Below are 22854 nucleotides of genomic sequence, written 5' to 3'. Positions count from 1 at the left end.
TGTGAGACACTGAAAGAGAGAGGGACAGAGAGAGGGAGTGAAACACTGAGACAGAGAGAGTGACAGAGAGAGGGTGTGAGACACTGAAAGAGAGAGTGACAGAGAGAGGGAGTGAAACGCTAAGAGAGAGAGAGAGCGGAGCAGTTGGTCCTTCACTGCTCCGCCACCAGCTTTGGCTGTCCCCCACTCTCCGGTCTCTGCTCTCATCAACCCCTTCCCCATCCTCCTCGCCCCCTACTCCAAACCCTCCCTATCCTGTGCTCTCCTACGTCAAACTCCCAACTCCTAGCCCCCTCCCTAACTCTTAATTCCCCGTCCCCACTTCCTACACCTCTCCCAACTTCCCATAGCCCCTCCCCAACTCCTAAACACCTCCCCACCTCCTAAGACCCCTCCCCACTTCCTACACCTCTCCCAACCTCCCACCCTCTCCCCAACTTCCAAACCCCCCACCTCCTAATGCCCCTCCACACCTCCTAATCCCCCTCCCATCTCCTACTCCTGCTTCCCACCTCCCAATCACCGTCCCCACCTCCTCCTCCCTTTCCCACCTCCTCCCTCTCCCCATCACCTCCTCCTACTTTCCTTCCCCACCTCTTGCTCCCCTCTTCCCAACTCCCTCCAACTTCCCCATCTCCCACGCCCTTCCCTATCTCCCACGCCCTGCTCCATCTTCCCTCCTGATTTCCCTCTCCTCAGCCCCTGCTCCGCCTCCTGCTAGCCTTCTGTATCCACACCAACCCCACCCCACCGCCCCACCCCCCTGCCCCACGGGCTGTGTTGAAGCAGCAGGGTCCCTCTATCTGTTTGTCCCCATCCCGCCCCTTCAAATGCCAGCCCCTGCTCTCCCATTGGCGCGCTGTTCCTGAAAGCCGGGAACGTGAGCGGTGTGTGAGTGAGTGAGTGAGTGAGTGTGAGTGAGGAAGGAGCAGTGCGTTCACACTCAGACAACGACACACACACACACACCAGACAGACACACAGAGGGAGCGTGTCCCTCAGTGTCTCACACCATCACCTGGCCAGGAGCTGCTCCGCTAACTGGCTCCCCAGCTCCTGCTGCCTCCGGACGAAGATGAGGACCAGTTTTACCCCGTCCCGGGGCTGTTCGGGGCCGCCCTGGATATTACCCTGGAGCCTGGTGGCGGCTCTGGGCTGCAGCTTTGCCCTGGATTTGTCCCCGGCCCCAGGAGCGGGGAGAGCAGGAGGTGACTCCCGGCCGCTGAAGCTGACCAGCACTACGTTCGCACTCAGCGGGGACTCGGCTCACAACCAGGCGATGGTCCATTGGTCTGGCCAGAACAGCAGTGTAAGTACCTGCTGCTCTTCCTCCCTTCTCTCTCTCTGTCTCTCTCAGGCCAGGCCAGCGTCCAGCAACACAAGCTTCACATTTCCCACAAGTTTGGGTCTCGCACAGTGTGTGTGTGTGTGTGTGTGTGTGTGTGTGTGTGTGTGTGTGAGTGTGTGTGACTTTACAGCGTTTAGTGAGGGAGGTTTAGTGAAGGATAGGCGTTCATCTCGGCGTGTTCCTGCAGGCAAATAATGGGAATATATCCGAGAAATGTGGGTAACTTGTGAAATGTTCGGGGTGAGAGGGTGCCTGCGACTGGAGTCTAAGATGACTGTTAGAGTGTTTGTTGGAACCGTACAGTTATGTCCCCGAACTCGATCCTGGAAATGTGGTAACGCCGGCTGTAAGTTCCAGTGTGCAGTCCGCTAGCAATGAACTCCTTCAGAAGCACCTTTTTGTGTGTGTGTGAGAGAGAGAGAGAGACTGTCACTCCGGGTTCAAAGAAAAACCCTCGTTTCTCCCCGTGTGGTCAATGCCGGAACCCTGTCCGAGAGAAACAGTGACGGGATGTGATAGATAAGGAACCAAGTTATTGATTTATTCATCACTGCTCGAGGTTTTCAGCGCGGCACGCTCTCCCATCCGGGAAGGGGGACGGAGTTGGTCGGAATGTTTGTTTGGAAACAGACGCTTTCATGTTACCCCATTAGCTGTGACAAGGAAGCCCCACCGCTCTGTCTCTCACTCTCTCTCTCTCACACACACACAGAGGGGGCTGGAGTTGCGGATGTTAAACACGGTTTGAGATTTTTATCTCCAGTGTATCCCACGCTGTGCCGCAGTGCCCAGATTTCCAAACTGGGACGAATATTCCAGTCTCCACTTGCCAGCAGAGCCCCCCCCCCCCCCCCCCCACCCCGCTCCCCTTCTGAAGGACGGTGAGAGAATGCTTTTTTAATGTCCTCCCCACCTCTACAGTTTCAAAATATTATAGGATCTTGAAATAGCTACAACCGTCGGGCCGTCTAGTTCTGATACTGAATTCTTCTCCACCTCCATGCTCCAACCCCCAGGCTCTGTGTCTCTCCCTTTTTAGAAGATAATCTGAGTCCTTTTTTTAAAATGAAAAGGTCCTCAATTGGCCCTGTATGTGATGAGATACTCGGTATTCCCCAGTCCGAATGCATAGAGCGGGTTCTCCGCTGGAGCTTTTACTATTTGTTCTGAGTTCGTGCTGGATCCACCAGCTAAAGGGAACAGTTTCTCTCCAACTACTCTGCCCCGATCATTTGTGATGTTGATCACTCTCGATCAAACCTGCTCTATAACCACAGCCCCAACTTGTGCACTCACTGCAGTTCCTCTGGCTTGGGGTCACCCATCCTCTCTGCGAAGTCCCCGCATCTTTTACAGGCTGTGTTGTCCTCAGTTGGACTTACCACTCCCACATGAAGCTGTGTTTTGTGCAAGTTGGGCATAATCTCCTTGCTGGCGCACACTGTTCCTCTGTGAACACAGCCCATGGTCATGTAGACTTCACTAACCATGTTCCCAGGTCAGTGAGGGTCAGCCTCCCTCCTCCTGCACACACTTGACAATTGTATTGCGTTTTCCCCAACGGCAAGATTCACTGCACACTTCCCTGCGTTAAGTGCCAAGTGTTTTTCCCGCCGATCGCTCTCCATCCTTTCTTTGAAGTTGGACACTCTCCTGTTTGGGTCACAGTGCTCCGAGTTTCACGTTACCTGCTGTGAAGTTGCGCCCCGTGCGCTAACTTTACACTCTGCGATAACCGGCCTGGAAAAGAGCAGGGATGGCGAGTCCCAGCCAGCTCGCCAGTGAGCGGCTCACTGCCGCTTGGCTCCCTGACCCTGGGCCAACCTGGTTAACAATGTCGCCATTGTGCTTTCGCAGGCCACCAGCTTCAGCTCTGCGGCGATTTGTTGCGGGGAGCTGTGTCAACAGTCCCTCCCATTATTCACTCCAGGGTAACCCCTCTGCGTACTGAAGGCGAGTTGTATAAGGTCATTCAACTCTTTTCTAACGTGTCACTTATTTATGTCTTGGATTGAGAGCCAAGCTTGTTTACACGGGTTTTGAATGAGGAACATTTAATCTTGTTCTGTCTGTTTTAAGTCTGATATTTATTTTCTCATGTTCCGGATATTTGGGTAAAGCGTGAGGGATTGAGGGGAGCTTTATGCTCTTCTTCCTGCCTCCCCAGTTTCCTACTCCTCCCCCCCGCCACCCCGACACACACCTCTGGATCGATGCCAATTCGCTAAGGTTAATTTCTCCCAGCGAGGCGCAGTACATCGATGCTGCACTGTCCCCTGCCATTTCCAAAATAGGGCCAGGGGCTGTTGGGAATTGAAGAGGCGGTTTCAAACGGAGACAGAAGCCAAGCGGATGAATGTACAGACCCTGGGCTGCGTGGAATGAATGAGCTTTGCAACCTGGCCGCAATTCTCAGCTGAAGAAACGGATTTCCGAGGGCAGTGTTCACCCGGCGGCGATCCCGGAGCAGAATTGCGTGTTGGACCCGGCATAACGGATGCCTCCGAGCTTCTCATTGTACTTGAGCAAGACTCAGGACCTCCGAGAACCTTGTGGGTTCCGGGTCTCACTCACTGAAAATGACATTCCAGAACTCTTTGTGAACTCTACCTGGCATCGGTCTGCCTCCTAACCCATCCCCGGGCAGCCGGAACGGGCTTCGCTAATCGGTTCAAAACTTTTAACTTAAAATATCACCAAATCAATTTCGCGCCCACTCCAATGGTCTTTGAACGAGCAAGCGTCGGGAGAGGGAGGAGGGGTTTAAGGAGATTCCCGGTAGCGGTTCCTGTGTTTGGGTTGAGGGAAAGGGATAGCCTTGTGTTCCTATTTAGCAGACGAGATGGGATAACAGGGCAAAAACACACAAACGCACGTAACCTGTTACCGGCTGTTCTCTCTTCTCACTGAATTGTTGAAAATATTAAATGAAAGCACGCGAGATATCATTCCCTGTTCTATCTATTCGCTCTCTCTCCGAGCAGTGCCCTAAGTTGCTGAGAACAGGTGGTTTAACCGAGGGCAGTGTCTCTAACATTACCACATTCCAACTCTAACGTTGCCACCTCATCCCCTCTGTAGCGTGAAATCCCAACAGCGAGGGTGGGCGCTGACTGAGTGAGGTGGTCGAGTTCGGGCAAGGGTCTGTATCCCTGCAGAGGGCACGGGGTGGCTTAAATCCAGCCGAAGCAAACCACTGCTCACCAGCTGTACCAGAGAGAGCGCTGCAGCTCACGGTGTCTGCTACCGAGCGTTTCCTTCAAGTTTTTCTTTACATTTATGTTTTTAACGGGCGGGTGGGATCTTCGGTAGACAAATTCATCATTTTCTGTAAAAGAACATTAAGCCACGCATCTCGCCCATCTCCCCCCCACCCCACCAACACACAAATACACACACACACACACACACACACACACAGGGACGCACTGTTCTGCCGAATTGGTCAGGTTTTACTTCCACGTTTTCGTTTTTATTGCATTTTCTCCCCCGAAGCTGTGAGGTTCAACTGAAATGAAAATAGAAGGATACCGTGAATACATTTTTAAAAACGCTGCTGTGTAGGATGCGAATTAAGCCACCCGGCGTACATACAGGCAAATTGACCACGACTGGTCACCAGTAAATTGATGCAGACCAGTAGAAGGGACCAGAAGGAAAAAAAAGTGAAACTTATGACTGATGCATGGAAACTTCCAAATGGCCGTCCCGTTGAACAGTGCATTTATTTTACTCTTGCTGTTTCATGACACTCAGCATCTTCCCAACAGCTTCTCTGAAGAGAGACAGGGTGTGATACCAGTTCTCTCCTGAACACTGTTTAAACTTAAATAATTAAGGCAATCACTTTAAAAAAAAGATTTAAAGGTATAATTTGCAGGATGTGGCTGTCTCTGGCTGGCCTAGTGTTTGTCACGAATTGCTAATTGCCCTGAGTGAAAAGGCGGTGAAGAACATTCCTGACCGACTCCAGCTCCAAGTGATGGAAGCGCCAGGTGCGTGTTTTCCACATAAAGGGTGGTGAAGATTTGGAATTCTCTTCCACAAATGGCAGCAGATCCATCATCAGTTGTGAATGTCAAATCTGAGAAAGGTAACTTTGTGTCAAGCAAGCCTATTAAGAGATATGGCCAGCAGACAGGTATTTGGAGTTGGGCCACTCAATCAGCTGTGGTCTAATTGAATGGCAAAATAGGCTTGAGTGGTCGAATGGCCTACTCTTGTTCCTACGGAATGGCCCTGTCATTCTAAATCAGGATGGTGTTGTGCCTGCGGGAGGGAAGCCTGCAGATGATGGTTTTTCTCCTGTGCATTTGCTGCCCTTGTCCTTCTAGCTGTTAAGGTTGGTTGGATTCAGAAAGTGCTGTCAGAGGGGGCATGGTGAATTTCTGCATTGCATAGTGGTGGTGGGGGAGGGAGCAAAAGTGCAAGGTGATGGGTGGGTGCCAGTCCCCTGGGCTGGCCTGTCTTGATCAGTGCTAATGTTCTCGAACCAGTCCTTGGAGATGCAGACATGTCCAAGGAGGGCAGCTTCAGGACTTTGATTCACTTCATCTACTGTTTCTATCACTGTCTGACTGGGAAACTTTACTGACACCTCCTCTCCCAAATCAGCTGCACAGTTTACAATTATCATGGTTCCACTCTTCTTAAAATTATTGCAAGTAGTATTTCCAACCTCTGAAAACAGAAACTCGGAGAGAAATGTAGTTAACAACATTTTAGGTTAACGATATTTTCATTAGAAGACTCATCACCAATTTGTACACAATGCAAGCCGATTAATGTTTTTCCTTCTGAATGCAACAATAATTCAAATGTTTTATAATAATTTGTTGTTCATGCAGAAATACACGAACTGTTGTAGTGTTTCACTTGTGCTGTTGGGTAAGACTAGTGTTTATTTAAATCAACCTCTAATATCTGACATGAACTGAGCACCATTGTAATATATTCCAGGGATCCATAAGGATGGAGCATAGTTCCAGCTCTGCTTCAGAGCTGCTGCTGTAAGATCTGACAGTAACAAGAAGAAAGGTGTTGTTACTTAAAGGGGGAACCTGTGTGTCTGTACTCACCTCATGCAGTCATAAACAAGATTTGGTTTTCCTTGATTTAACAACCTAGGTTTAGCAATAACCTCCAATCCCTGGTGTGGACCATCTCTGTAATAAATGCCTATCTCATCCATTAATGCTCAGGCTCATCATACGTTTTCAAAGTAAGTAGTGATATTATGTCATTGAAACAATAGTCGAAGCATCAGTTGAGGAATTTGTCAGGAGACAAGTGTAGTTAAATGCACTTCACCTAATTACTATATTGTCAATTGTAGTCAAGCATGAACATTCTTTTGCTATGCTGTCTGCTGAGGCAAACTGCACACTACAGGGAATGAGAAGTAATTTGTCAAAGAAAGCCAGTTCATACTTTTGGAAATGCCATCATTGGCTTGGTTAAAATTTCACTGTTTTGTTTTCATTGGGGAAGGAAACCTTTTCACTGGTTCAGTTAGTATAAGACAGGATTCTATTTCCATTGCAATGTCAATAGACATTTGCTGCAATGAACAAAGAGCAATCCGCAGTTAGGTCAAAATGCTCTCTCCTTTAAATGCACTTGTTGATTCCTGTCTCTTAGTTCATTCTGTACAATCTTGCTCCAAGTATTAGAAATATATGTTATCTCTGCATATAACATAATTTGATTCCTTACTTTGTGTTAATTAACTTTTTTTTAAGAACAGCTGAATCTGACAACTTGGGCTTGTAGCGTAATTAAATCCAATAAGCATAAAAATAAATGCAGCAGAAGCTGGAAATGTAAGATACAAGCAAAATGCTTGAAACATTCAATTGTTCAGGCAGCATCAGTGGGGAGAAATGTTAACATTCTCAGGTCAATTATTCTGATGAAAGGTCATCAAACTGAAGTGTTAACAGTGTGGAGCTGGATGAACACATTAGGCCAAGCAGCATCTCAGGAGTATAAAATCTGACGTTTCGGGCCTGGACCCTTCATCAGAGAGGACTAGGCCCGAAACGTCAGCTTTTGTGCTCCTGAGATGCTGCTTGGCCTGCTGTGTTCATCCAGCTCCACACTTTGTTATCTTGGATTTTCCAGCATCTGCAGTTCCCATTATCACTGAAGTGTTAACAGTGCTCCTTTCTCCAAAAAGTGCTGGAAAATCTCAGTCAGGCAGCATGTTGTTGTTGCCTTCCTTCATCAATAGGTAGAGCAAAATAGTTCAGGAAGGGATTCAATAGTAGACAGAGTAAACTGTCACCTTTTCTGCAGAGAAAATACTCAAACATTCCATCTGTGGTCGAATAGATTAAGGTATCAATTTTGTTGAGTTCTGGGAATCACTTGTAAGACCCTATCGCCGAATTAGGCATCACCAGGAAGGTAGAGGTGAAAAGAGGAAAGGCTCACGATTTTCTCTGTATGCCAGAGGGTATTGTGATACTTCTCTCTTTGGACATGTTTGTTATGATCTTAAGCCAAAATTGGATAGCTAATTACCTGATGTTACTGTAGATGCAAACCATGTAGTGTTAGTAATATCCTGCCTTCAGGTGTCTGAGCTAGAAATTGTTTCAATGTTGGATTTGAGCCAACAGTTCTCACTCTACATGTTTTACATGAGCAGTGATCACATCCAAATCAATCTACCTCTTTTTTTCTTGAGACAGAAGGCCCAGTAGACCATCAACCTTCCCCTTTTATTATTTGATAAGTTGACTGCTCCTTGAGCCAGTTTTGTTTTATCTTTATAGGGCTGGCTGATGCTGTGTTTGTTGGCTAACCTGAACACCCATGAAAAGATTGTGTTTATTTATTTTTTCTTTCACTGTTGTAGTCAATCTGATAAAGGACACCCACGGTGCTGTTCCTGAGGCAGTTCCATGATTTTGATCTAGGGACAGAGAAGGAATGGTTCCAAGTCAGGGTAGAGTGTGGGTCGGGGAGGACCTTGCAGATGGTGGTGTTCCTGCAAGTCTATTGCTGTTATCCTTAGGTTGGAGAGTTTGTGGTTTGGAATTTGTTATCACTGGAAGCTTGACAGTTTATTGGGATGCATCTTGTCGATGCTGTACACAGTTCCCACTGAGAGTTGGTTGTGGATGTGGGGCTGATCAAATGGATTGCTCTGTCCTGTGTGGTATTAAGCTTCTTGTATTGGAGTTGTACTAATTTAGACAACTGGGCAGTATTCCATTGCCTCCTAGCTTGTGCCTTGCAGATGATAGACAGAGTTTGCACAGTCATGAGATGAATTGCTTACCGCAAAATACTTAGCCTCTGACCAGCTCTTATTGCCACCGTATTTATATGCTAGATCCAGTTGTGGTGGGGCTCAGTATTCCATTGAATGAAGAGGGAAATGGTTAGATTCTTTAAGTGGCTGGCCATTGTCTGGTGCTTGTGTGACATGCATACGACTTGCCATGTAACACCCTAACTTGCAGTGCTGTCCAGGTTTTGCTGCATATGGAAGCAAGCAGCATCTGTATCTGGGGAGTCATGAATGGTATGAAGATTGTGCGTTTAGCAGTAAGCATCCCCTCTTGTGGAGGGATGGTACTGAAGCAGCGGAAGATTGCTGTGACTACGATACTATCCTGAGGAGCAGCTGCAGCAGTCCTACATCTGAGATGGTTGGTGAGGTTATAGACTTGCTCACTCGGCAACAAGGCCAGACACACTAGTCACCCTGCCGTACATCAGAGACATATCAGAGATGACCACAAGACTAATCAGACCCTTAGGTACCAGGGTCGCCCACAAACCAACGACCACCCTACAACAGCTACTGAGGAATGTAAAGGATCCCATACTCTCAACCAATAAAACTAATGTAATATACAAAATATGACACAAGGACTGTGGGAAACATTTCATAGGACGAGCTAGAAGAATACTGACATTAAGGACACACAAACATGAACTAGCCACCAAGAGACATGACCAATTCTCACTGGTTTCAATACCCACGGTCAAAGAAAGACATGAATTTAACTGGGGCAAACATCCCTAATAGCACATGCCAGGGAATTCCTGGAGGCCTGGCATTCCAACCAAACACATTGAACTGAACCTGATATACAAACCACTGAAAAACAGAACTGGAAGTGATACCAACCACTCCAGCAAACTGAGGCATATAAATAACAAGTGAGACAGAACACTAACGCTTCACTAGAGACACACTGACGATGTTACCTAGCAGGGTGACAAAATGTCTGCAATCAAAGACACCGGCTCAGCGAACAACTCTACAATCTCATCCACAACTCGAGCTACAAATCTTCTCAACAACCTTTGAGATGATTGGCCTCCAATACCCCATCTTCTTTCATGAAGGGGAAATCTCTCCGCTGGCTGGAGTAACACCAAGTGCCCTCTGATGTTGGTTTTACTGTGGCTCCTTGATGCCAGACTCAGCCAGATGCTGGCTGAATGTAAAGACTGCCTTTCACTCTGATAGCGCAATAATTGGCCAGACTATCTTTGCTGAGGTCTTGTTTTGTATGCAAGCATACCCAGGCAATGCTTTGCACTTGTTAGGTAGATACCAGTGTTGTCCTGTATTAGAACAGCATGGCTAAGGGGGCTTACATCTTCTGAGCCAACACTCTTATGTTGCATCTAATGCTTGCAGCTGTTTGTTTTTAATCAAGTGGAGTAAATGAAATTGACTGAAGATTGGCACCTGTGAAGCTGGGTACCTCAACAGCAGGCCTTAATGTTGTTGTTTAGGGACATTATACTTCATCTCCTGTAACAGTGAAAGCATCAATATGACATATCTGCAGTTATCAGTTGATATTGTCAGCTGGACCGTGTGGAATGAAGCCTGTCCCACTCATGCCCACTTCAGCTAGTAATATCCTTGCAATTCCTCTCCATTGGAAGATTGGCTGCATATTGCAATGATAGATGTTGGAATACAACAAGGTTAGGGATGATAAAGTCCTTGCATTTATCTTGCCCTTTCTTTGTGTCCAGATATTTGAAGTCCTCACTGAAATACATCATTTGCCAGATAAAGAAGTGTGATGCCCAATTTGCCTAGAATCACCAAGAGATGAATGACTGGATAGTTGGTTATGGTTGAAGGACAATTATTGACCATGATGGTGGGACAACCTACTTTATCTTTCTTCAATTTGGTGCCATGGGATCTTTTACACCTACTTGAGAAGATGGACAGTAAATTAACTTAATATCTCATAAGAAGATATGCCCTCCAGCAGTGCAACATTTCCTCAGTACTGAACTGCAAGAGAACTTAGATAGTGTGCTCAACACACTGGAATACATCTCAAGCCCACATTGTCCAGTCTATGTGGAGAATGTCTCATCACAGGGCCATGGCTGAGCCTCAAAATCAATGTGGAGTCTGTAGCGTAAGGCTGGAAAAGCACAGCAGATCGGACAGCATCCGAGGAGCAGGAAAGTCAACATTTTGGGCTGAAACCCTTCATCAGGACTGGGGAGGGGAGCCCAGAAATAAATAAAAGGAGGGGTTGAGGCTGGGCATGGGGTTGGGGTAGGGTAGAAGAGATGGTGCAGGTAGAGTGTCATTGTGATTGATCCATGGGAGGGGTACAGCAGGTAGGTGAGTGAGAAGATGGACAAGTTAGGTCAATATCTTCTCCCAAGAGCTGGATAGAAAGTGAGAGGCAACCAACTGCAGATAGGAAACACTGTTATTCTTTCAGCTGTAGGATAATGCACTGTCCGGGACCTGTCAAAAAGTAGGGCAATAAATAGAATAAAACTGAAGTGAAGTGAGAGGATTGCATTTTATGCCTTGGAGATGTATAAAGATGACATTCCAGTTTCTATGTTTGAACAGGCGCTTTATTTACAGTGCTTTTAACATACCTGCAGCCACAGGCTTCCAGCTGTTTGCTTTCAGTTTTGTTTATGTTTTTCAGTAGACTTGACCAGCAGCACACAGAATATGGAAACATTAATAATCAAACACTGAACTATTGAATATTCCAAAGAGGTATTAAACGCAGTGAAATTGTCGATAAATTTAACAAACACGTGCAAACTACTGAATCTATGAGTGCAGTACCTTTATGTGCACCATGATCAATACTTAGTACAAATCTTATTGTTCTAGGCACCTCAATTGTCCTCCAAACAATGTTTATTTTTCTTTGCTGTGTTGGAAAGTGCCGGCAAGAAATTGAAAGCTGTGATTTGGCAGCTCAATATGTGTTACCAGAAGAGACTGTAATTTGATCTTTCCTTTTCTTCCCCACCCCTCTAATTTTGCCTTGCAGTTCTGCAAAGAATGTTGTTACTGTTAAGTTGAAACTCACTCAAAGAATGGGTAGGTGCAAATGCTGGTTGTAGGAGTTGAGAATGCTGTATTCTGTCAGCAACACAGCCACTGTACTGTTTCAGCATGGGAGATGTGGGGGGAGAAAAGTGGCTGCCAAATCTTGGTCGAATTCTTTTCAGTGTAAATACTTGCTTAATTCCCTGAGAAGGTGTACATGGACTCAAGTATTTATTATAATTGATTGCTCGCTTGCTTTGGATTCATCTGCATTTTGCTTGATGTTCTGTGTAGTGTATATTTCTTATAGTTACTAAGATGAACAAAGGGAATCATATTTTAAAGGGAGTTAGAGCTGTTCAACTCTTTGCATGCTTTATGTGGTGCGCTTAGTGCATTGTAGCTATCTGGAGACTTTCTGTACAACAGTCTGCAGCACCTTCCACCATTTCTATGCATTTCAGGGCTACTGATTGACTAGGCTTCCTAGGCACAGTATAAATTATGCTAAAGTAAGATTCAGTGGTTTAAGGCGTTACTATGCCTCTCTTAATCTTGAAAAATGCCCACATTACAGGGGAGGAGGTGCTGACGTATTAAAACGCATAAAAGCGGGTAAATCCTCAGGACCTGATCAGATGTACCCTAGAACTCTGTGGGGAGTAAGCGAAGAGATTGTTGAGCCCCTTGCTGAGATATTTGTATCATCAATAGCTACAGGTGAGGTGCTGGACGACGAGAGGTTGATAACATGGTGCCACTGTTTAAGAAAGGTGGTAAGGGAAAGCCAGGGAACCACAGACCGGTGAGCCTGACATCTGTGGTGGACAATTTGTTGAATGAAATTCTACAGGACCGGATTTGCATGTATTTGGAAAGGCAAGGACTGATTAGAGATAGTCAACACAGCTTTGTGTGTGACAAATCATGACTCACTAACTCGAATGAATTTTTTGAAGAAGTGACAAAGAGGATTGATGAGGGCAGAAGGGCATTCATGATCTATATAGGCTTCAGTAAGGCGTTTCACAGGGTTTCTCCTGGTAGACTCGTTAGTGAGGTTAGATCACTAGCTATTTGGATGCAGAAGTGGCGTGAAGGTAGAAGACAGAGGGTGGTGATGGAGGGTTGCTTTTTAGACTGGGGGCCTGTGACCTCAAGGATCGGTGCTGAGTCCACTGCTTTTTGTCATTTATATAAATGATTTGGACATGAACATAAGAGGTATGGTTAGTAAGTTTACAGATGACACCAAAATTGGAGATGTAGTGGTCAGTGAAAAGGATTATCTCAGAGTACAATGAGATCTTGATCAGATGGGCCAATGGGCCGAGGAGTGGCAGATGGAGTTTAATTTAGATAAATATGAGGCGCTGCATTTTGAAAAGGCAAATCAGGGCAAGACATATATACTTAATGGTTAGGTCCTTGGGAATGTTAGAGTGCAGATTCAAGTGGAGTTCTAGATAGATAGGATAGCGAAGGAGGTATCTGCCTTTATTGGTCAGTGCATTGGCTATAGGAGTTAGGAGGTCACGTTGTGTCATTACAGAACTTTGGTTTGACCACTTTTGGTATATTGCCTGCAAGACTGGTCTCACTCCTGTAGGAAGGGGATGATGTGAAACTAGAAAGGGTTCAGAAAATATTTATAAGGACGTTGCCAGAGTTGGAGGGTTTGAGCTATGAGGAGAAGCTGAAAAGGCTGGGGCTATTTTCCCTGGAGTGGCAGAGGCTGAGGGTGATCTTGTAGAAGTTTATAAAATCATGAGGGGCATGGATAAGGTAATTGGACAAGGTCTTTTCCACGGGGTCGGGGGGACTCTAAAACTAGAGAGGCATAGATTTAAGGTGAGAAGGGAAAGATTTAAAAGGGACCTGAGGGGCAACATTTTTCAAGCAGAGGGTGGTGTGTAAGTGGAATGAGCTGCCAGAGGAAGTGGTAGATGCTGGTTACAATATTTTAAAAGACATTTGGATGGGTACATGAATAGGAAATATTTAGAGGATATGGGCCAAAAGCTGGCAAATGGGGCTAGAATTGTGTAAGATACCTGGTCGGCATGGACGAGTTGGACTGAAGGGCCTGTTTCCATACTGTATATCTCTAAGGCTCTACTGCCTGTGATCCTCCATTCAAGTTTGCTCTTTCTTCCAGCTGTTTTAATAAAACATTTTGCACCCATGGTTAAAATAAGGGACTGGCTATAGGTGCAGTGCTGGAGGTGAGTGGCATCGATATAATTAAGGGAAGATTGGATGTGTACACAAGGGAGGAAATTATAAGTAAGTTGAGAGTGGATGCTTCTGTAGAACATAAACTTAATGGACCAGGCAGCTTGCTTCCATACTAGTGAAGGGAATTGACACAAAGTTTGCTCCAGCTCTAAGCAGCAACAAATTTATTAATTTTGATTTTCTGGGGGCTGTAATCGGTAATTACAAATCTGATAAACAACAAAATATGACAAAGGCAAGGGATGGAATACTACTAATAGTACATATCTGTATCTTATAGTATCGACATATCTTGGGCAAAAGCTAAGTATATGAGTAAACAGACAAAGTCTCCCATATTTCATGTGCTGACCCATAATTCCATTCTGTTTCACTTCCTCGAACTAAACTATTGTGAAAGAGATGTGCAAACACAGAAGTACAGCAGGTCTGGCAACATCTGTGCAGAGAGAAATGGAGTTACCATTTCGAGTCTGATATGAATTCTTCAGAACTGGCAGATTCTGCAGCCCTTTATGCTAAGTAACCCTTGAAAGATCGATTCTGTTTCCTCCTGATGTGAGGTGATCCGGTGAGTAGCTGAAGGATAATCTGATTTGGATGTTGGTTTCGCAGACTTTGATCTTGGCAGAGGTGACTAAAGAGGAGGCTACAACAGACCTCATTGCTTTAAGATCAGAAGTCACATGACATCAGGTTATAGTTCAGCAGGTTTATTTGAAATCACAAGTGGACAGCACTCCAAAACCTTGTGTTTTCAAATAAACTAGTTGGACTATAACCCTGGTGTAGTGTGACTTCTGACCTTGTCCATCCTAGTACCACACCGGCACCTCCACATCATGGCTTTAGATTAGGGAGTGGGTTTGGCCAACCTATACTTATAAATATCCTGTGACCTTAATGAAAGTAAGCCAGTGTTAACATAGCGACAATACAATGAGTCAAATTTGAATCATCCAAACTCCAGTTTTGGTGAAGTTGACAATCGTTTCCACTGTTGAAACAAGAAATCCAACAGAAAGAATCTTGCGATGAGCTGAAGGTTCAGCCTGGGAACTCCGGCTTAGCTAAACCTGTATATTCTCATCATGCGACGTTCCTGTGTCCCAACCCCAAAGTCAAGCTCCAGCCAGTGGATCAAGGAGTGATTGGGGCTCTGCAAATGCATTACTGTGGCAGCTGGTTGATCAGATGACTGAGACTATCCTGATGATAAAGAGGTAGAAAGATAGTGTTAGAAGCCATATTCTGCCACATTGGGGTACAATGACCATGGCTGAATAGGCAAAATGGCAAGAATGATGAGAAGCAGAATGAGTACAGTCAACCCGATCTCACTGACTTGCAGGAGGTTAGAAAGGAAATTCCAACAGACAGAACTGTGGAAGTTGATTCCAAGATGAGTTACATTGTATGATGCACAGCAGAACTACCAGATGAGGTGATGATACTATGTGAAAAGCCTGAGGATCCTGAGGTGCCCATTATCTGCATGCCTGCTGACCTGGCTACTCCCCCACCCCGAGCAAGATACCACGGCGATAAAAATGCTGTGGTACTTACAATAAGAAAACTGATGGCATGGCAAATTGAATTGCAGTCTGTGCAAGATGATACTCTATGTAGAAAAAAGAATTGCTGAGATTTTCTGAAGCTACTTACCAACATCTTCCGAGGCCTGTATAAGGTTAGAGCATTGTAAAGTGTAAATAAAATAAAGATATTTTTTCATATATTTATTTGGTCACTGTTTCCACATTGTTTTGACATAAAGGATGTTTGTGGGCACATTGTGTTAAATTCTTACCCCTCCTTACCTTTCCCAAAGTTTAGAATGAACTTGTAGGCAGGTCCCTACAATTTGACTTGTGATTTTACATGAGAGATGGGAGTCGACGATATGGTCTCTTGAGCCTGCCCTACCATTCAGCACAATATTGGCCAGTCTTGGGCATCGACTACATTCTCATCCTTGTTCTTCATATCCCTAGGCATGGTTCCTCAATTCATTATGATTCTGGATAGGATTCACCCAAATAATTATACTCCCAGTTGAGGAGGCGTTAACTGGCTCTCATTCTGAATTCAACCTTTCCCTTAGTTTGTTGCACTGATGTTAATTTGAAAATGATCCCTACTCTTCTGGATACATTTTTATCAATCCAAATGAACTTGTGCTTTAAAAACAGCCAAAATAACTAGGGTTTCTTGAGTTAAGGATTTTATTAGCTACTAAACAAGAAAATCATGAGTGGCATAGGTAAGGTGAAGAGCAAAGGCTGTTTCCCTAGAATAGGGGAGTTCAAAACTAGAGGGCATATTTTCAAGGTGAGAAGAGAAGGCACCTTCTCCTCTTTTTCACATGGAGATTAGTTTGTATGTGGAATGAACGGCCAGAAAAAGTGGTAGACACAGGTACTGTTACATCATTTAAAAGACATTTGGATCTGGATCGGAGATAATGGGAACTGTTCATCCAGCCCCACACTTTGTTATCTCGGATATGGATAGGAAAGGTTTCAAGGGATATAGGCCAAATGCAGGCAAGTGGGACTAGTTTAGTTTGGAAACTTGATAGGCGTGGACCAGTTGTACTGAAGAGTCTGTTTCCATGCTGTATGATTCTATGACTCAATGACTCTATAACATGTGACACACACAATTTACATTTCTAATGTATGCATGAGTTAGAAGACTCATTAAAAGATTGACGAATCAGTTGATCAGTTCTATGAAGATTTGTCAGTGGAACATCACAGACATTAATTTAGAAAGCACCGTTAATTTTGAGTTTGATAATGAAACAGTTGCTTTCAAAATTTTGCCGTGTTTCTTTCTTTATGGTGACTTCACTGTCTAGTCTGGCATCTGGCACTCCATGTGAGAGAGGTGTACCTGCAGTGCAAAGGTGTGTAATGGTGGTCCTCAAGCTTCAACCTTCATGGGACATTAGCACATTCTAATACATCAGCCCATACAAACAGAGGCCAGAATTTGCCATTTATAATCACTTTTTGGCATGTTCCTGGAAAGGTAACATGCTAGCATTTCTGTATATTTTGGGGCATAATTCACAGCAATTCTGCTGAGGAGGTGGTCAGTTTTCTGGTGGTCAATTTCTGCTTAACTCTTTTGTGAGGCAGATGGTCAGTCTTCGCTTGCCACTGTAGCTAAAGGGGATTACAGTCCATATTGTTTTGGCTAGCCACTGCCCCTTTGAGGAGTTGCTTTTTCAAGTTGCCTTGATACTTTCAGATGTTCAGATGCCAGCTTCCTATCTGGACAGTCACTGAATTCACATCACAGTTAGTTTTTGGTTGTATATCCTTTTTAAATGCATGTTACAGTTATAAAATCAATACATTCTTAAGTACTTAGATGTTCTGATCAGTGTGACACGTGTCAGACCAGAAATGTATCAATTCAGTCTAAATATACACAGTGATGGAGCAACCACACCTCTCTGCTGTAGAGAATTCCAATGCTTCATGAACTAGACTGAAGATATTTCTCCTCAATGATCATCCCTTCATCCTAAAGTTGTGCACTCCTCCCATTTTCCTTGCCAAGGAAAACCACCTCTACTGTGTCTACAGTGGCCAGTCCCTTCAGAATCTTTAATATTTCAATGAGGTCACCTCTCACTCTTCATAACTCCAAGCAGGGCTGTGAGACACTCCATCTTACAACAGCTAGCTTCTGTTCAATGTCATGGTTCAGGTTTCAGATGTGCCTACTCAGTTGAGGTCCTGGAGGTTGATTAATGCCTTCACTGAAGCAGAAAATTTACTGTGCTGTATTGGAAAGCGCAGGCCAAATCTGCTCTGAAGAGTGAAAAGTCATATATTACACAAAATTCTTGTGCCCTCCATATGTACGGGTGTATTATAAAAGTGTATGAGAATTGTTCTTGGCTTTTGTCTCAGTCTAAAAGCAGTACTTAGAGTGTTCTTGATGCGCAGCGGTAATGCCCTTACCTCTGAACTGGGCGGCCTAGGTTCCCCATCTGTTCCAGAAGTGTGTCACAACATCCCTCAACAAGTAGATTAGAAAGTATCTAAAGGCAGCATTAAGTTCTTTCCACCTCTATTCTCCTGCCCAAGTCCATTGCTTCCTGCAGCAGTTGATGCCTGATTTATTACTGCTTCCTTGTTTAATGGGGCCCCACATCTCGTTCCTTCCAGCTGACCATGGATGGAATTCCATGGTAATAAAGTGTGAAGCCGGATGAACACAGCAGGCCAAGCAGCATCTCAGGAGCACAAAAGCCGACATTTCAGGACTAGACCCTTCATCAAAGAGGGGGATGGGGTGAGGGTTCTGGAATAAATAGGGAGAGAGGGGGAGGCGGACCAAAGATGGAGAGAAAAGAATATTTCACCAGCTTCAAAATCTCCCTTTCCCCCAACGCATCCCAAAACCAGCCCAGTTCGTCCCCTCCCCCCACTGCATCACACAACCAGCCCAGCTCATCCCCTCCCCCTACTGCATCCCAAACCAGCCCAGCCTGTCTCTGCCTCCATAATCTGTCCTTCCTCTCACCCATCCCTTCCTCCCACCCCAAGCCGCATCTCCATTTCCTACCTACTGACCTCATCCCACCTCCTTGACCTGTCCGTCTTCCCTGGACTGACCTATCCCCTCCCTACCTCCCCACCTATACTCTCCTCTCCACCTATCTACTTTTCTCTCCATCTTCGGTCTGCCTCCCCCTCTCTCTCTATTTGCTGTGTTCATCCAGCTTCACACTTTATTATCTTGGATTCTCCAGCATCTGCAGTTCCCATTATCTCTGATGGAATTCCATGGCTTGTGTTTCACCAGACTGAAGAAATTTGGAATAGGAGTAAGTTAAGAGAAGTAAATTAAAACTAGGCAAGGAGGGAATTTACAGATCAAAGGTTGTAAATGCAAAACCTCACACATTAGCGAGTTTTGAGAAGATTTGTAGCTCAGGTTGTGTATCTGGATGTGAGTTTGCTCGCTGAGCTGGAAGGTTAGTTTTCAGATGTTTCATCACCATTCTAGGTAACATCATCAGTGAGCCTCCGACGAAGCGCTGGTGTTATGACCCGCTTTCTATTTATCTGGTTAGGTTTCCTTGGGTTGGTGATGTCATTTCCTGCGGTGGTGATGTCATTTCCTGTTCTTTTTCGCAGGGGGTGGTAGATTGGCTCCAAATCAATGTGTTTGTTGATGGAGTTCTGGTTGGAATTCCATGCTTCTAGGAATTCTCGTGCGTGTCTCTGTTTGGCTTGTCCTAGGATGGATGTGTTGTCCCAATCACCGTGGTGTTCTTCCTCATCTGTATGTAAGGATACGAGTGATAGTGGGTCATGCCGTTTTGTGGCTAGTTGATGTTCATGTATCCTGGTGGCTAGCTTTCTGCCAGTTTGTCCAATGTAGTGTTTGTCACAGTTCTTGCAAAGTATTTTGTAGATGACGTTCGTTTTGTTTATTGTCTGTATAGGGTCTTTTAAGTGAACTGAACTTAAAAGACCCTATACAGACAACAAACAAAACGAACGTCATCTACAAAATACCTTGCAAGAACTGTGACAAACACTACATTGGACAAACTGGCAGAAAGCTAGCCACCAGGATACATGAACACCAACTAGCCACAAAACAACATGACCCACTGTCACTCGTATCCTTACATACAGATGAGGAAGAACACCACGGTGATTGGGACAACACATCCATCCTAGGACAAGCCAAACAGAGACACGCACGAGAATTCCTAGAAGCATGGCATTCCAAACGGAACTTCATCAACAAACACATTGATTTGTACCATCCCCTGAGAAAAAGAACAGGAAATGACATCACCAACGCAAGAAATGACATCACCAACCCAAGGAAACCTAACCAGATAAATAGAAAGTGGGACATAACACCAGCGCTTCGTCGGAGGCTCACTGATGATGTTACCTAGAATTGTGACGAAACATCTGAAAACAAACCTTCCAGCTCAGCGAGCAAACTCACATCCAGAACCTCACACATTCACAGTAACTGGGCTGTGGGCTGGTTGTTTCCACTGTATGCTTCTCTAACCAACAAAGGTGTGGAAGCCAGTCATGTACTGCTTGCTGTCCCTTTGCAGAGAAAATCCTTGCATTTATATAAATATCCAGTGATTTTCTTCCATTCTGGCCCATTTTATGTTCTCAGAAACTACTTTATAGCCAATGAAGATTATCAGAAATGCGAAAGTTAACATGTGTTCAGTAAGATCCCTCAAACAATAATGTGAGGATGACCAAATAATCTGCTTTTGTTGGTTGAGAGTTAAACATTGGCCAGAACTCCTTGGTGGTGGGAGGCTCCTGTGCACCTCTCACCTGAGAAAGCAAATGGGATCTCTGTGTGTTATCTGATATCTGTGCTTCCAACAGAGTAGCACTCTCTTAGTACTGCAGCAGTGAGTTTGAGCTTGAAATGAGAAAGTAAATCCCAAAATACAACTCATTTAACACCTAGTGGAGGAATCAGCCAGGCCCAACACTAAAAACTCACTATTCTCTTCCCACAGGTTGAATAAGCTCTCCATTAGGGGTTAGATGATGGCCTAGTGGTATTATCACTCGTCTATTAATCTAAAGACCCAGCTAATGTGCTGGGGACCTGGGTTCAAATCCCTCCATGGCAGATGGTGGAATTTGAATTCAATACTAATCTGAAAATAAAAGTTTAATTGCTAATTGTCACAAAAACCCACTTGCTTCACTAATGTCCTTTAGGGGTTTGAGATCTGCCATCTTTTCTGGTCTGGCCTACATGTGACTCCAGATCCAACAGCAATGTGGTTGGCTTCTAATAATTTGGGATTGGCAGTAAATGATGGCCTAGCTAGTAATGCGCACATCCCATGAATGAATTATTAAAAAAAATGTTCCCAGCTTTCTCTGATTCTGTAACACACAGTTCATATTGGGTCTTGTGGTTGGCTTTAGATTGCCTTCCCTTCTAGATGGGAGAAGTTTGCAAGCTATGACGAAGTATGTCATTGGTTTGAATAAGTAGGCAGAGTCTTTGTGATGCTAGTGAGGATAAAATATTTTAGTTTATGGGGTGGAGCTACTTCATTTTTTTTGCCTGAAGCACAAAGATTAATGTTAATCAGGACTACAATATTGATGACATCTACATTCTATCATAACTGAATCTTACATTGACTGTAGCTCTTCTGTATAAATGGGAGCAAGTTCCATTGCCCTCTTTTTGATTTGCTGGGGTTCTAAAGATTCTTTGCAGGTCTCAGTAACTGAGAACCACATCGGTTTCATCTTAGAAAGATCAACTTACAAGTGCGCAGAAGGAGCATTCAAACATAGGTCTGGGTAAAATTCCAAGCACACACACTCTATTCTTCTTGTCTTACATGTTATTGATAATGACTGTAGAGTAATACATGCAAATTGCTGATTGCTCGGGAGCACAAAGTGAACTCTGTTCTTTGACTTGTCCTATTTCCATCCCCCCCACATGCACACAGTCCAAAAGCTCATTGCATACAGAAGACAGATTTCCTCTGCAACCCTCCTGTGGGTTTTTTCACCTCAGGCGAAAGCTCTGGAGTCACATACGCAGTTAACATCCATGCCTTTCGCTTTAGAGATACAGTACCATTAAAATCATAATAGTTTTCAAATATCATGATTGTCACAGTGGGATCGCTTATTTACCAGATGACTTCTTCGGCAGATTCTCCACACTGCTATTGTAATATTTTTCACCGCATTCAGCACTTGCTTGGCATGAGGTGCATTTTAAGACATTTTCTGTTGTGAATTTCTTGTGCTCATCAGTGTGATGGATAATAGTTCTGGGAACTGGAACGTGTTTTCTATTGTCAGTATCCAGTACTGGCTCACAAGCAAAGTACAGTGTGACCTGTAGAAGAAGAAAAATTCTCTTGCCATATAACAAACTTAGAAATCCAAGAATCTTTTTTATGGCATTTAAAAAGCCAATTAAAGGACTTGCATGACTGATTAGGGACAGGAAAGGAAATCTTTTGGTGGAGGCAAAGTCTGACTTAAGTTTCAAGAATACTTTGCGTCTTTTTATGCAAAAGAACAGGATTATGTTAGTGATAACAAGGTATAGAGCTGGATGAACACAGCAGGCCAGGCAGCAACAGAGGAGCAGGAAGGCTAACATTTCAGACCTAGACCCTTCTTCATTTTTCTGTAGGAGGGTTTAGGCCTGAAATGTCAGCTTTCCTGCTCCTCTGAAGCTGCTTGCCCTACTGTGTTCATCCAGCCTATACCTTGTTATCTCAGATTCTCCAGTGTCTGCAGTTCCTACTACCTCTGAAAGGATTATATTAGTGTCAGAGTAAAAGATTGGTGTAAAGATATTGGATAAGATGAACATATTTAGAAAGAGTGGGACGAAATCGGATGGTATTCAATTTAGTCTATTTTAGTTGGCAGATATTGTTGGTGTGGTCCCAGTTGAAGGCAACACTGTCGAAGTCGGAATCCAGAGTGAAATTGGCTTGATGGGCCACAGTTTTAGTTTTGCAGTTGTGTTACTACGGGTCAGTGGCACTGAGAGCCACTAACAACGACTGAGTATCAGTAACACGGAGTGAGGGTCACTAACACTGAGTGAGGAGCAGTAACAGTGACTGCCAGTAAGAGTGAAAGAAGGGCAGTAACTGAGGGTCAGTAACAGTGAGTAAACATTGCTGAGCATATTCACCAGAGGCTGTTCATATATGTTTAACATAAGAATGTGAGTTTATTACACCAAAGAAAGGAGAGAAAATCTGTATATTGGTGTATGTGTCTGGATATGTGTGTGTCTGTGTGTGTGTGTGTGTCTGGATATGTGTGTGTGTGTGTGTGTGTGTGTGTGTGTGTGTGTGTGTGTGTGTGTGTGTGTGTGTGTGTGTGTGTGTGTGTGTGAGAGAGAGAGAGAGAGAGAATTTGGAAAGATCTTTAACAGC

The 22854-nt window shown here is 44.6% G+C and overlaps 1 protein-coding gene across 2 annotated transcripts in view; it reads left to right on the top strand.

Annotated features, from left to right (window-relative positions):
- Positions 1–913: 913 nt before the first annotated feature.
- LOC125462076 (VPS10 domain-containing receptor SorCS1-like) overlaps positions 914–22854 on the top strand; it is a 1248383-nt gene continuing 1226442 nt past the window's right edge. For both annotated transcript variants that reach the window (XM_059652946.1, XM_048551586.2), the window contains exon 1: positions 914–1309. In XM_059652946.1, the coding sequence (XP_059508929.1) occupies positions 1076–1309 (234 nt within the window). In that variant the 5' untranslated portion in view covers positions 914–1075. The remainder of the gene's footprint in view (positions 1310–22854) is intronic.

The sequence above is a fragment of the Stegostoma tigrinum genome, chromosome 20 (assembly GCF_030684315.1).
Source record: "Stegostoma tigrinum isolate sSteTig4 chromosome 20, sSteTig4.hap1, whole genome shotgun sequence".
NCBI classification, from domain to species: Eukaryota; Metazoa; Chordata; class Chondrichthyes; order Orectolobiformes; family Stegostomatidae; genus Stegostoma; species Stegostoma tigrinum.
The sequence above is the reverse complement of the archived record's forward strand: the minus strand, read 5'-3'. Positions and strand labels throughout refer to the sequence as shown.